General features: G+C 48.0%; 1 protein-coding gene across 3 annotated transcripts in view; it reads right to left on the bottom strand.

The window, feature by feature from the left end:
* Positions 1-15094, bottom strand: part of IRAK2 (interleukin 1 receptor associated kinase 2) — a 60534-nt gene extending 45440 nt beyond the window's left edge. For all 3 annotated transcript variants that reach the window (XM_032841692.1, XM_032841693.1, XM_032841694.1), the window contains exons 1-2: positions 14946-15094; positions 6210-6392 (exon numbers count right to left, since the gene is read on the bottom strand). In XM_032841692.1, the coding sequence (XP_032697583.1) occupies positions 6210-6392; positions 14946-15039 (277 nt within the window). In that variant the 5' untranslated portion in view covers positions 15040-15094. The remainder of the gene's footprint in view (positions 1-6209; positions 6393-14945) is intronic.
* Positions 15095-15294: the final 200 nt, after the last annotated feature.

Genomic DNA, 15294 nt, shown 5'->3' with positions numbered 1-15294 from the left:
AGGACACAGAGACAGCATTCCCCTTCCCGTCCTGATCCAGAGATTAGGGTTTCATCCAAGACCCAGTTCTTCCCTGTGGGTTTAGCATAGCCTAGAGTTGTGACAACATTCACGGAGGAATACTTTACACCTGGTCTTCGCCCAAAGCTGGAGGATGAAAGTAGAGAGAATGGGGTAAAAAAGGGCCAGAGAAAGGACAACATCATCTTACAAAGGGGGAGAATCAATAGGCATTGCCTAGAGCTGAATGGAAAAAGAATCAGAAATGTAAGGATGTTAGTTCAATATTGCAAAAGCAATCTACAGAGGAACTAAAAATTGTGATACAAATGTACTAGAAAGGGAGAGGAACTGTGTATAAGCTGAGTCCTCTTCTTCTAGGAAATTAGTGGATAATATTCAAATTAATAAATATGAAAAGGACAGTATAAGCACCTTATTTAGAGGTAGTACTAGTATGGCAGAAAATACCCATTGCCCCCATCTTCCCACATTCTAGAAGTTTTAGCTAGACATATGGCTGCCTAACTAAAAAACTATATTTTCAAGACCAGCAGGAAGTAGACTGTGAAAGCCCAGGCGCCCTCTCTAAGGACAGCCTCTCTTCAGTTCCCACTTCAGATGAGGCCACAGAGAAAGCTACCTCTGCCTCAAAGCCTGCCCCCACCCCTCACCCCACATGTTAAAACACAGACCTAGGACCCCACTGCCCCCGGAGTTTCTGAATCAACAGATGAGGCGAGACCCAAGAATTTGCATCTCTAATAAGCTCAAGATGATGCTGATGCTTAGAAGTCTGGGGACTGCACTTTGAGAATCCTTGATCTACTGAGAACAAGGGGGTACAGACGGATGGAGCAAACAGCTTACTCCCCTGGCCGGGAGGGACCTTGACAACTTCTGCCCAGCCAGATCTGTCAACTGTCAACATGAGTGACTACAGCATGTTTCTCATTTCAAATGGGAGAGTTCTGATTGTGGCTTCCTGTTCAGATACCAGCACAAGGTTCTGGGTGTGCTGGGGGAAGGGTAGCAGATAAGTTCTCTTTGATGGAGAGGTACTGGACCATAGGGGGCTGATCCCGAAGACAACATGTCACCCCAGATCCTGGGCCTTTACCTAAAGGAAGAAACTGATTAGGACCTCTGGCCTGCCTCCCTTGAGGAAAGGATGAGAATGTTTTAGGCGTGAGAAGACAGCTGTATGTGGATATTTGGGTGGCCCAAAGGGAGAATTATAAGGGGACTCTTGTCCCTCCAATATTTATTCCCTCCTCCTCTAGTATAATAGAAGCTTTTGTTGTGCACATAATACCGCAGCTACAGATTACATTTCCCAGCCTCCCCTGCAACTAGGTGCTATCACGTGACTAGGTCCTGGCCAATGGCTTAGAAGGCAAGTTAGGCTTGCAACTCGCCTTCCAAGTCTTCTGTTCCAACTGGAGATGCATGTGAGGCTCAGAGTAGTCTTGTCAGGTGGGAGGGGCAGCCAGGGGTCGAAGACAGCAGAGCATTACAAAAAAACAAAACAAAACCAAAAAAATCTGATCCTTGATACCATGATGCTGCCCATTCAGTCTTGGGCAGTTTGGACTGTCAGGAGAGGGAAATAAAGCTCTGTCTCATCTAAAATGTCACTGCCATCTTCCCTTAGTAACAGTAGTGAAACAAAAATGTTAATACAGACAAGTGCCAAGCAATGGCTCAAAGAATAAAAAGGGGTTGACCCTGGCACACAGATATGCCAGAGGAATGGGTGTTTGGGTAGTAAGCCTTTCTGTGCTAATTTATTCTAATTCCTGTAACATCTCATGTTAGTAGTGTGACAAACAGAGTAACAGTGGTCTTGGCAATGAGGCCCAAGAAAATAGGAACAGACACCCACAGACCTGACTCTTTACGCAACCGCGCCAGTAGCCAGCCCCAGGACTTGATTTCAAGAGACCAGACACAGTGTGGTCCCTAGCGGATCCCACACCCCACCTTTCAGCTCAGACACTGTCTTCAGATGGCCTCTGTCAAATGCAAATATAGTATCTGGAGATGCAAGTCTCCGAGGAAGCCAGTTTATATCTAGGACCTCTGGTGTGTGTGGTTTTCAAGCACAGTTCTATCCAATCTCTCTTTTTTTTCAATTATTTAAAGGCAATTAATTAACATCTAGTGTATTATCAGCTTCAGAGGTAGAGTTCAGTGAGTCATCAGTTGTATATAATACCCAGTGCTCATTCCATCCCGTGCCCTCCTTAATGCCCATCACCCTGGTATCCCTTCTGCCCACCCATCTTCTCCATCAAATCTATCCTTAAAGCTCTTTAGGAAGTGGTAGGCAGGGGCACCTGGTTGGCTCATTCAGTTGGGCCTCTGCCTTCGGCTCACACCATAATCCCTTGGTTCTTGGATCAAGCTCCAAGTTGGGCCCCCTGCTTGGCGGGAAGCCTGCTTCTCCCTCTCTCACTCCCCCTCCCCCAGCCTATGTTCCCTCTCTCACTGTCTCTCTGTCAAATAAATAGAATCTTTAACCAAAAAAAAAAAAAGAAGAAGAAGAAGGAGAAAAAGAAGAAGCAGTAGGCAGAAGTCGGGTTCTCAAACTGGAAGCAGCTGAGCGAGTTCATAAACGATCTTCTACAAGTTAATGAAAAATAAGGTTTAAGTAATGTTACAATGAAGGAAGCGGAAACAGCTTTGAGTAGTTGGACTACAGAAACTGAAAATCCTTCCACAAAGGGGCAGAGATATATGGTATTTTTTTTTTTAAACTAAGGAAAACAACAAGCTACAGAAAGGGGAAGTGTCCTGCATGGGGACAGAAAGCAATAGTAAGAACACAACCAGGCTCTCAGAAGAACAGCCAGGGGATTTGTGGATGTGGGAACAAGCCTCAGTCTCTCTTCCTCAGGCAAATTTAATCAGCAGGGGTGGGGGTGTTGGGGGGTGGAGAGGTTTGGGGAACAAAGGTAGACTCGCATAGGCCTGACCGGTTGGAGGCTGCTGGACCAGGACAGCAGGGATCTAAAATGAGAAGGTGACAGAAAAACTATCACTGTTGTCTGGAAGCCCAAAGAGGTTTCTGTGAGAAAGGCTAAGAACGAGGGTGCTGGATCCAGACACACCTGGAAGCACCCTCCATCTCTACACGTGACCAGACTTGCACCCTTGGGGGAGTCATGGAGCCATTTTTGGCCTCCATCTCCTCCTTAAAGTGCCCACCTCAAGGCGCTGTTGGGAAAAGACTGGCACATTGAAAGTGCTCAGTCACTTCAAGCTTAAAACCAAGTGTCACGCTGCCATGAGTGTGTCTCTTTGAAGTTGGCACTGTACTGTTTGTTGACCTCAAATCGTTAAGAACATGTTCCAGATTAGTCAACTGCCAGGTTTTGACGTCAACGGCAAGTTGCTATGTCCAACCAGAAGCCTTTCCCAATCCCTGGTACTTGTCTGCTTTTGGAGCTTGGGACATCCCTTCAGCATCCCATCCCAGCCACCCAGGAAGAGACCAAACCAGGGTGTGCTGTAGACCCTGACCCGCCTGCCCAGTCCCCCAAACAGATCGGGCTGGAAAGCTGGGCCCCTGGATCCTACTGCATTTGTTCCTGTGGCATTACTCCTCCCCCTCCAGCAGCCCCCTCCCTCCTTGCCTCTTTTCCAGCCCATTAGGAGTCTATCATTAATTCTCAAAATGTGAAAAATATTTGGGGTTTGATGCTAATTGTCTCTCCCCATCTTCCAGTACCAGGCTCTGGGGAGGCAGAGACACCAGGGGTCTGCACACGGCTAAACGGGGCAGCTCCCGGTCACACCAGCCGACAAGGTACAAGGGATGATGGGGGGGCCACAGCACCATGAGTGTCCAGAGGGGGCTCTGATGTCACCCCGCCCGCCTCCAGTGAACAAGGAGGGGAGACGGAAGTCCAGGGAAAGGGAGGGACCTTCCAGGTAACAGCAGAGGGCTGAGCCATGCCACCTCACCATGTTCTGGAAAAACCACAGGCACCCTCAGCTGTCCCGGGCACCCCCAGCTGACCAGGATGAGGACCTGGCCTCAGGGGGAGATGTGACGGGAGGGATGCTGTCTGACAGGACTGAAGGGAACCCTCTCGGGACAGAAGGGCTGGTGGGGTAGAGAGGGGTTTCAGGAAGTTCCAGCGTGGTGGGGGCACTGGGGGCTGAGCAGACCATCCCTCCCCCGTATGAGAATACAGTGAGCTTGGGGAGGCAGCCAGGCAGGAAGAGACGCTGCAGAAGTTCAGGGGTGGTCCTGTCTGGAGATGTGCCCACTCTTGACTTAGAGATTACACTGCTGGGGTTGCAGGGGTCAGCCCGAGTCTCACACCAATGCGTCACTCCCCTCCGTGTAAACAGGATCCTCCTTCCCCACAACCTGCCCCCAGACACAGACTCTTACCACCAGAGGAACTGTCCTTCATCTAATGAGATGGTGGCGTGGGGGGGAAAGCCTGGCGTCCCCGGATACCCTAAATCCCAGACAGTAGCTAAGTGGCTAAGGGCAAGAGGCAGTCCTGCTGCTGCATTGGCCTTCTATGCCCAATGTGATCTATCCTATGGTGCCCCTGAAAGCCTGGTTTGGATTTCATCTCTAGATCCTCCCACCTGCAGAGCCACCCCAATGGCTCCTGTTCTCCTGACATCTCTGAGAGGGGAGCCCTCTAAGCCATCTCTCAGTTCCTTGCTTTAGATCCTACCACCCCTCCTCCTGGAAGCCCTCCATGATTCCAAAAGGCCTGAGGAACAATCAGGAAAGTGCTGAATCTGGGTCTATTGATTCAACCATGTTATTCCCAGCTCAGGAATCTCAGACAAAACAACACCAGGGCTTACACTGGATCTTCTTCAGGTCTCCAGGGCTCAGAATGTACTGCTCTCTACCTCCCACACTAGCTCTATGCTGATTCCATCAAAGCCCCAAGCTTCCCTGGGCTCTCTTACCTCAACTCTTCACATGGCTGTCTTCTTTCCATTCCTCCGATTTCACCTCCTCAAACTGCCCTTCTGTAAGTAACATGTTCTAGGAGGTTCTCCTACCTGGTTCCTCCAACCCATTATTCTTATTTATTTTCTGGTCTACTGACGATACCTTCATAAGACTATCTCCTCCATGAAGGCAAAGGGCCTTTTGCTTTATCCATCACTGTATTCTAGAAACAAGGACAGCACCAGACACTGGGCAAGTGTTTAGAAAGTACCTAAGAAAAGACACGCTTGCCGCCCCCCTACTGAAGGGGTCTTTTTGCGGGAAGGGAGGCCTAGGTGGGAGTAACCCTAACCCACCCTACCTTCTGCTGAGCACTGGCTGAACACCAAGCACTTGACATAACTCCAGTTCTGCAGCTTTACAGCCTCTCCTCATGGTAGCGAGCAATTAGTACCTGCTAGATATGTTCCCACCATTGTTGTAAAAGTGATAGGAGCATAACTTAGTAATACTTATACTGATATTAGTTAAAACTTCAAATACACAAACTTTCAACCCTGCTATTCCAATGCTAAAAAAAATTATCATCCAACTAGACTCATATAGTGCAAAGACGGTGCATACGTCTAAGGGTACAACACTGTGTCAATGAGAAAACTAAGAAGCAAGCTAAACACCTACCAGCAGCGCTGAGGTAAATAAATCAGGGCATGTCTGTCAAAGGAACACAATGCAGTTGTTAAAGAATGTTCTAATGAGGCACCTGGGTGGCTCAGTTAAGCATCCAACTCTTGGTTTCAGCTCAGGTCATGATCTCAGGGTCCTGAGACAGAGCCCCACAACAGGCTACACACTGGGCATGTAGCCCGCTTATAATTCTCTCTCTCTCTCTCTCTGTCCTCCTGCCCCTCTCCCTCTCTAAACAATAAATAAATAAATAAATAAATAAATAAATAATCATTTTTATCATAGAGTTTTTGGGATTTTTTATGTAGAGCTTTTTTTTCATCATTATTTCTTTCTTTATTTTTGGAAGAGAGAAGCAGAATCAAAAAGGTAAGAGAGAACTCAGAGTCAAGTCTGTCACCAACAGCTTGATCTGTGGCCACGAAGCCCCTCTCCCATAGGGAACCACCGTTACAGATTTCTTAGTTAGATAGTAAATTCTTTCATTTAAATTTTTTTCTAAGATGAAGATAAGTTTCAAGGAGCCAGAACAGCTCAGGCTGAAACCGGCTCCTGGGCAGCTGCCCCCGGGGCCACCGTGGTTACTCACAGTTCAGAACGATCTGGGCGGCACGGTAGAGCTGCAGGCGGCACAGGAGGTCCACCAGCTGCTGGACGGTGGCCTGCCGCATGCCCCACCACCACAGCAGCTCCCGCGTGATGCTCACGCCCTGCACCCGCTCCATTGACTTGATCTTCCGCAGCTGCGTCAGGTCTGTGATCACGTAGGAGGCTGGAAGGCAATTCAGAGCTCTGCTTAGCATCAGGAAGGCAGTGCCTCCACCAGAGGGTCCCCAGGCTGGCTGGCTTCCTCTGCAGTACCTTCTCCCTCACCCCCTCATCACACCTGAAATTCCACCTTTAGCAGCCCAAGGTAGGTTGCTGATTCCACCTAATACCGTGGGACTGGCACATCAGCTACACTTACTTCACGGCCACACGAAACAGGAGAAAGCCCACTGGACCACAGGGTCAGGGCCTGGCAGCTTTAGCTGCTTATTAGCTATGGGTAAGGCATTTCACCCGTGGGAGCCTCAGTTTCCTCGACTGTAGGTGGAGAGGGAATGAATTTCTCTTCCCTCCCCTCCGAGACTAGAAGCTCTATGTGGACAGGGAGTTTTATCTGTCTGTCCACTGGTAGGTCCCCAGAACGGAGATCAGCACCTGGCACAGAGTGGGGGCAAGGCCAGGCCCAGGGCGAAGTAAAGGAGGCACTCAGGAGGCAAAATTTAAGGAGGTTCTCACTCTCAGGGCTGATCCTGCACTCTCAGAAGCTGGAGAGTAGGTGCCTCCTTAAATTCTGCCCTGGGCATCTCATTCTCCCCACCCCTAGGTCCTAGTCCTTGCTGGGGGAAATGAATGAATGAATGAATGAATGAACAAACGAATGAACTAATGAACAAACGCAGGAACCCACAGCCCAGCATCCTCACAGAACTGTTACAGGCATCAAGAGAGCCCATGTATCTAAAAGCGCTTTGCCAAATCTGAAACACTATGAGATTTGCAGGGGGCTCCCGCTGGCAATACTAAATACAATACATTCGTCCTTTGCATTTTTCATTATAAAATGAATGGTTGTTCGCTAAAGAAAACTTGGAAAAATGAAGGGGAGAAAACTCCAGTAAAGCAAGTTACACAGCATCCCACCAGGGTACTTTCCCTTGCCCAAACTCTCCTCTCCCCTCCACAGAGCATCGGTTCTGGGCACAGCTGTTTCCACCGTGAGCTTCTGCGGCCTGCTCTCATTTATTAACGTTATACCAGAAGCATTCCCGAGTTGTTACTGCTCTTCCTAAATGGCATTTTGAATGGTCACGTGCGTCCCACTGAATTTACTGAAATGAAGGAGACTTTTTTTTTCTTAACTAGGAATAAAAGAATCACACTTCAGATCCAGAATTTCAGAAATCATGAAACAGGAATCCATGTGAACATCAAGTCATTCATTCATTCAGCAGAATAGTTACTAGCACTTCTGTGCTCGAGGCTGTCACAAGCCTAGAGGTACTGCGGCAGGTAAGCCAGAAACCCATGGAGATTTCTGTTTGAAAAATACAAATGTGGGGCGCCTGGGTGGCTCAGTGGGTTAAAGCCTCTGCCTTTGGCTTGGGTCATGATCCTAGGGTCCTGGGATCGAGCCCCACATCAAGCCCCGCATCCAGGCTCTCTGCTCAGCAGGAAGTCTGCTTCCCACCCTCTCTCTGCCTGCCTCTCTACTTGTAATCTGTCTGTCAAATAAATAAATAAAATCTAAAAAAAGAAAAATACAAACGTAAGTTAACAGAGTGGGGAAGAGAAGGCAAGTGATCAAGCCTAGGACTGTATCACAAAGGGCCTCAAAGGCCAGGCTATAGCCTTTGGACTCGCTCCTAAAGGCCATAGATACTACGGAAGAGCTCAGAGCCAGAGAGTGACAGGATCCCATTGTCTAAGCCCCACCCTCTGGAGAAATGGGGACCACTGGGACAGCCTCCTGAATAGAGAAAGCCTGTTAGGAATGGAAAGTTCTCAGTTACAACTTTAGTCACTGGAAACCCCAGGCCAGATTCCTGGTCAGTGGGAAGTGATGTCAGCAGGGTCAGGGGCTGCTTCCAGCAGCTGAGAGAAAAGAGTGGAAGGAAAAGGAAGGCACACCTCCCCCGCACCCTCTCCCTACACCCCTTCTCTGCACGCCAGGCTGCTCACTGGCACACTTCCCACACTTCAGAGACAGAGTGAGGTAATGGGAAAAACAGAAGCTCTGGTGTGATGTTCCACCCACAGTGTTGTGGGAACGTGCTCTCCTTATAGGCGACAGGACAGGAGAGAAGTAGGAACTAAGCCCTGAGGTGCTTCGTGGTTCATGTACTCCCATGACAGCGATGTAGCTTAAGGCAGCAACCCACCAACATTTAACCAGACCCTTAAAACAGGGTCAAGACAAGACAGAGATCTGGAAGGAATGAGTCACTGCCACGGACACTGCGAAGTTCCTAATTCTTTTCTCAACACACACAAGAAATACCTGATGATCACAGAAGATCTAACAGGACAAAAATCAAAGTCCCCATGATCATCCCACTTGGAAGAACTCAAGACAAGCACTGGTCATACTTTTTCTTCTATTCTTTCAGGCTTTTCTACAGATGTAAAAATACATATTTAATGGGACGCCTGGGTGGGTCAGTTGGTTAAGCGTCTGCCTTTGGCTCAGGTCACGATTCGAGGGTCCTGGAATTGAGTCCCACATTGAGCTCCTTTCTCAGTGGGGAGCCTGCTTCTCACTCTAACCTGCTTTGCCTGCTGTTCCCCATGCTTGTGCTCTCTCTCTCTAACAAGCAAATAAAATCTTAAAAAAAAAAAATGGTGGTTCATGACCCAGATTTTGGATTCTGGGTTCAAATCCTATTCTGCTACTTACTTGCTGTGTACTTGGGGAGGGCCCTTCACCATTCCCTATGCCTCATTGTCCTTATCTGCCAATGAGGATAACAACTGAACCTCAGAAGTTGTTGTGAGGATCCGACTGGTTACATATACAGGTGTACTTGGAATAGTGCTTCGTACATAGGAAGTGTCACATAATCATTAGCAGTAATTATTAAGCCAACTTCACTCTATGAAAACACTGTTTTTGTCCCTTGTGGTTTCCACGATGTGGGACCATCCCTCCAGGCCTGAGTCCCTGAATCCTGCATGAGCTCACCTGAGAGTAGAAAATCTTGCCCATGTTCAAAGCCTTCTGGAACAGACACAGCCTCCTGAAATAACCCACCCTATGGCCAAATGACCCTTGTCAGGACTAATGGGTCTCCTCCCTGGCTAAGAGAAAGAGAAAACACTAAGAACTTCCACACATCATGTCCCCTAAGCCTCTCAGCAACTCACTCCTATTTTATAGATGAGGACATGAAAGGCTCAGAGAGAGGCAGTCACTTGCCCAAAATCACACAGCCTGACAGGGACAAAGCAGGGCTATGCACAAAGGCTAGCACAATAAAGGAACCTCTTCATCCCCTGGAATACACCTGGGTGGCGGAAGCTGTAGGGAGCCCGTTTTCCCCCAGGGGCAAAACGGATGCAGCTGTGATCAGAGGGAAATGAGTGGGAAGCAGCCATGGTATCTGCCAACAGCTGTCAGATCCAAAGAGCACATGTATGTGTAGCCATGTGATTTTCTAAATCACTTGAAGAAGGATCTTCCCACCCCAAAAATAACTCACAGAAGCAGAGACTCTTTAGATGGACAATGGCAATCACCAGTTCCGATGGAGAGAAAGCCAGACAGTGTTGTGGCTTGGCAAGAAGCAGCTGAATGGGGTTCATGGCTGACTCCCAGCCCAGCAAGCCCCAGCCCAGCAAGAAGAGCTGACTGACCATGGGCTCAAAGCCATCTCAATGGGGGAGAAGGGCACACGCCTCAAGCCCTTAACACTCCTACAGCCTTTAGCTCACCATTTATTCAAGCACTTACTGAGGGTCTGCACACTGGCCAGGTGCTGTGCTAGGCTCTGGGAACACAGGCATGAAGTAGATGGGTGGTCCCTGCCCTCACGGTGCTTACATTCTCCAGGGAAAGAGAGACATAAATAAATAAATAAGGAACAAGGTAATATCAAAGTTTGTTAGGTGGAACAGCGGAAACAAAACAGTGGTGGTACAGACAGAAACAGGGTGACAGGGGAGGCCTCTAGAATAGGGGAAGTATGAACGGACACCTGAACAACTATGGACCTCCAAAGATGTCAGTGTCCCCAAAACCCGAAAACCCCTGGGGCGCCTGGGTGGCTCAGTGGGTTGGTGCCTCTGCCTTTGGCTTGGGTCGTGATCCCAGGGTCCTGGGATCGAGCCCCATGTCGGGCTCTCTGCTCGGCGGGGAGCCTGCTTCCTCCCCTCTCTCCCTGCCTCTCTGCCTGCTTGTGATCTCTGTCTGTCAAATAAATAAATAAAATCTTAAAAAAAAAAAAAACCGAAAACCCATGACTATGGGACCTTACATGACAAAAAGGACCTTGGAGATAAGCTTACATTAAGGGTCCTGAGATATGATTATCCTGAATTACCTGAGTGGGCCTATGTAATTCCAAGGGTCCTTATAAAAGGGAAGCAGCAGTATCAGATTCAAAGTTATTATAACAGAAGCAGAGGTCAGAGAGAGATTTGAGGATCTTATGCGGTTGGCTTTGAAGGTGGAGGAAGGGGCCGTGAGCCAAGGGATGTAGGCAGCCTGTAGAACCTGAAAAATTTAGGCAAGAAAATGGACTCTACCCTAGAGCATACAAAAGGAATGCAACCCTGCTGACACCTTGATTTTAGGACTTCTGACGTCCAGAATTGTAACATGATAAGTGTGTGCTGTTTTTAAGCCATTAAATTTGTGGTAATTTGTTACAGCAGCAAGAGGAATCTAATGCAGACTAGAAAGCCAGCTATGGTGAGCACTGGGAGAAGAATGTCCCAGGCAGATGGGATAGCAAGGAGGCCAGTGTGGCTGGAGCAGGGTGAGCAAGAGTGGGTGTGGAAGAAGAGGTCAGAAGTCAGTGAAGTGAGATTGTGACAGACTGGGAAGGCCTGGTGGAATGTGGAATCTATCCTAAATAATCCCTGGAAGTCTTTGAAGAGTCTGAGAAATTGTGGTGTCTCCAGGGCTTAAAAAGTCAGAGGTATTCCCCCAAAGAGGATGTACATGGTGCCAATAAGCACATAAAAAGATACTCAACACCATGAGTCATTAGGAAAATGCAAATCACAATTACAGAGAGATACCACTTCACGCATGCTCAGATGGCTAGAATTGAAAAGGCAGACAAAAACAAGGGTCGGGGAGGATGTAGAGAAATTGGAACCCTCGTGTACTACTGGAGGGAATGTAAAGAAGTGCAGCCAACATGAAGAACAATCTGGCACTTCCTCAAAATGTTAACTATAGCGTGACCATATGACTCAGTAATTCCACTCCTAGCTGTCTACACAAGGGAAATGAAAACTTGCATCTGCATAAAAACTTAGACACAAATGCGCATAGAAGCATTATTCATAATAGCTAAAAATGGAAAGAACCCAAATGTTCATCAACTGTTAAGTGCATACATAAAATGTGGCCCACCCATAGAGTGCAATATTATTTGGTAATAAAGAGAAATTAAGCACTGATACATGGTACCACATGGGTGAAACCTGAAAACTAAGGAAAGAAGGAAAGAAGCCAATCACAAAGGACTCCATATGATAGGATTCCATTTATAGGAAATGTCCAGAATAGGCAACGCCTAAAGATGAGGAAAATGGGAGGCATGTGTTGGAATGTTGGGAGTGACAGTGAAGGGGTCAGGTTTCTTCTAGGGGGTGATGAATGTTTCCAAGTTTGACTGTGGAGATACTCTGCATATACTAAAAGCCATTGAATTGTACACTTTATTTTATTTTTTTAAGATTTTATTTATTTATTTGACAGAGATCACAAGTAGACAGAGAGGCAGGCAGAGAGAGAGAGACAGAGGAGGAAGCAGGCTCCCCGCCGAGCAGAGAGCCCGATGTGGGGCTCGATCCCAGAACCCCGGGATCATGACCTGAGCCGAAGGCAGAGGCTTTAACCCACTGAGCCACCCAGGTGCCCGAACTGTACACTTTAAATGGATGAATTATGAGGTGCCTGGGTGGCTCAGTGGGTTAAATCCTCTGCCTTCGGCTCAGGTCGTGATCTCGGGGTCCTGGGATCGAGCCCCACATCGGGCTCTCTGCTCGGTGGGGAGCCTGCTTCCTCCTCTCTCTCTGCCTGCCTCTCTGCCAACTTGTGATCTCTGTCAAATAAATAAAATCTTTAAGAAAAAAATGGATGAATTATATGCTATGGAGATTATCTCTTAATAAAGCTGCTTTTACAAAGTCACAGGTGTGCCTTCTAAATATGTTAGGAACAGAAGTTGCTCTGGTGTTTACAGTCAAGACCAACTTAAAAAAAAAAAACAAAAACAAACCTAGAGGGGGTCTCTTATACAAAATTTGTCCACTGCTCAGGAAACATTCAAAGTAGAGAAGACACAAGTCATCGGAACAAAGGAACACAGTGCAGTGTAGAAATCCAGGTGGTAACAGACATTCTCAGAGATGCCCTGACATCTTACCAGTGACTGCCTCTGGGGAGAGGACCAGGGAGTCTAAAGACCAGGAAGAGGAAAGACATTTACCTTCCTCTCTACCCCTGGTATATTATTTACATTTGTAAATGCATGTGTTGCTTTTCTCCATTAAAAATCATTCACAAGGGCACCTGGGTGGCTCAGTGGGTTAAGCCGCTGCCTTCATCTCAGGTCATGATCTCAGGGTCCTGGGACCGAGTCCTGCATTGGGGGGGGTCTCTGCTCAGCAGGGAGCCTGCTTCCGTCTCTCTCTCTCTGCCTGCCTCTCTGCCTACTTGCGATCTCTCTCTGTCAAATAAATAAATAAAATCTTTAAAAATTTTTTTAAAAAATCGTTAACAAAAATACACAGTAAAAATAAAAACCTAAATCCATGTTGCTAAAGAACACTGTTTGGCGAGGAGAAAAAATTGTGAAAATTTTAAATGAAAAAAAAGCAAGCTATTAGAGTGTACTGATGTGATTTGTGAAAAATGCATACACATAAATGTTTATTATTATGTACTAGGAGGTATAAACTACAGAGCTGTCTGCTAGCACATACTAAGGAGACAGTAACTGTTAGCTGCTGTTGCTGTTGTTCATTATTATTACTGGCATCCAAATAAGAATGGTTATCCCTGGGGGTGCCTGGGTGGCTCAGTGGGTTAAGCCTCTGCCTTCAGCTCAGGTCATGGTCTCAGGGTCCTGGATGGAGCCCCGCATTGGGCTCTCTGCTCAGCAGGGAGCCTGCTTCCCCCATCTCTGCTCAGCAGGGAGCCTGCTTCCTCCTCTCTCCCTGCCTTCCTCTCTGCCTACTGGTGATCTCTCTGTCAAATAAATAAATAAAATCTATAAAAAAAGTAATGTTTATCCATGTGTAGTGGAATTTGAGCTAGTCTTTGTTTCCCATAGCGTTTTTCAATAAGCATGTATTGTTTTGTTACTGGTCTAAAGCAGGATTTCTGAATCTGAGCACTACTGACACTTTGGACCAGACAATTCTATGTGGAGGGGCTGTCCTGGGCATCTCTGGGCATTTAGCAGCATCTCTAGCTTTTACTTTAGTCTCTGCATGCTCCCAAGTTGTGACAATCAAAAATGTCTCCAGACATTTGCTCCCTAGGGGACAAAATCGCCCCTGGTTGAGAATCACTAGGTTAAAAATGTATATTATTTGCTCAAACTGGATGGATAACCCATACATGTTCATTTTATTATTTTTTTCAACTGTACATATATATCACATACTATACATATATATCATATACTCCTGTATATACAGGAGTACATATATATGCATATCATAATCTAAATTCTCAAGAACATATAGAGGTTATTTTTTAAATAAAGTGGCACCAGCTACACTGAACTCGAACAAAAAAATAATAATCGTTACTATTCCCTTATTACTTACTAGAACCTGACAGTTACGTGTCAGGTGCCTCTTAGACAACTGTCATTACTCACAAGAACTTCCAGTTCACAGATTAAGCTAAGGCTCAGAGAGGTTAAGCAACCCGTCCAAAGTCACCAGCTGGGAGGAGATCTGGAATGAAGACCTCTGCTTGGGAACCCTAGGACCACATGCGCAGCGGCCCCCAGATGCAGGGACTTCACAGCTGATGGTCAGGCGCGAACAAACAAAACACACCAAGGACTTAGGACGTCCCGTTGGAGTCAGACACCAAGTTCAAATCCCACTCTGCCACTTGGCAATGCCACGCCCTCAGGCAAGTTACTCTACGTCTCCCAGCCCGTTTCCCCGTCTGTACAACGGGGGAAGAGAAACACGCACTTCACAGGCCCTTGTGGGAACGCGGAAGATAATCCGTGTCAAGTGCCTCCATCAGGGCCCCAAAGCACAGTAACGGCTCAGCGGCTCAGCAGCTGCTGAGAGTTTATTATGATGAGCTTTAGTGTAAACAGTAAAGTCGAAAGTCGAACCGCTCACTACCTAGGAACAGACTAACTTAACAGAAACTCCAAAGATGACCTAACACCTTCCAGACCATCCCCTGGAGGGGGCAGGAGGGCTCCAAACGGGGGGTCGGTTGACGCCCTGAGGACACACGGCGAGCCCGCGGTCCGGAATGGCAGCACAAAGAGCCCCTCGATTCGGGACCCACTTAAACAGAAGTGAGCGGGGGGGCTTAGCGGCGGGGTCGCCGAGGGGCACCGCTCACCGAACTGCATCCAGTCCCACTCGCTGAGCGTGTCCATGTTGCGGCACAGGTCGTCCAGCACCCAGGCGGGCAGCTGGTAGATGTAGCAGGACATGGCTGGGTTCCGGGGGCCGGCGGGCAGGCGCGCGGACAACTGGGGCAGCTGCGCCTGGGACAGGCTTCTATATTCCGTGAGCGGGCGGGTCCCACCCGGCCACCGCCTCTGGGGGGAAGTGGGCGGGGCGGGACGCTGGACGACACCGCCCCCCAGCGGCCACGCGTAGCGAAAGCAAGGTCCGAGCCGGGAGGGGAAACTGAGACCTGACGTGCGGAGAGAAGGCGTTTAGGGACACACGAAAGAGTTCAGTGT

Source organism: Lontra canadensis, unplaced genomic scaffold, assembly GCF_010015895.1.
Source record: "Lontra canadensis isolate GAN:19392208 unplaced genomic scaffold, GSC_riverotter_1.0 scaffold124, whole genome shotgun sequence".
Taxonomy (NCBI): domain Eukaryota; kingdom Metazoa; phylum Chordata; class Mammalia; order Carnivora; family Mustelidae; genus Lontra; species Lontra canadensis.
The sequence above is the reverse complement of the archived record's forward strand: the minus strand, read 5'-3'. Positions and strand labels throughout refer to the sequence as shown.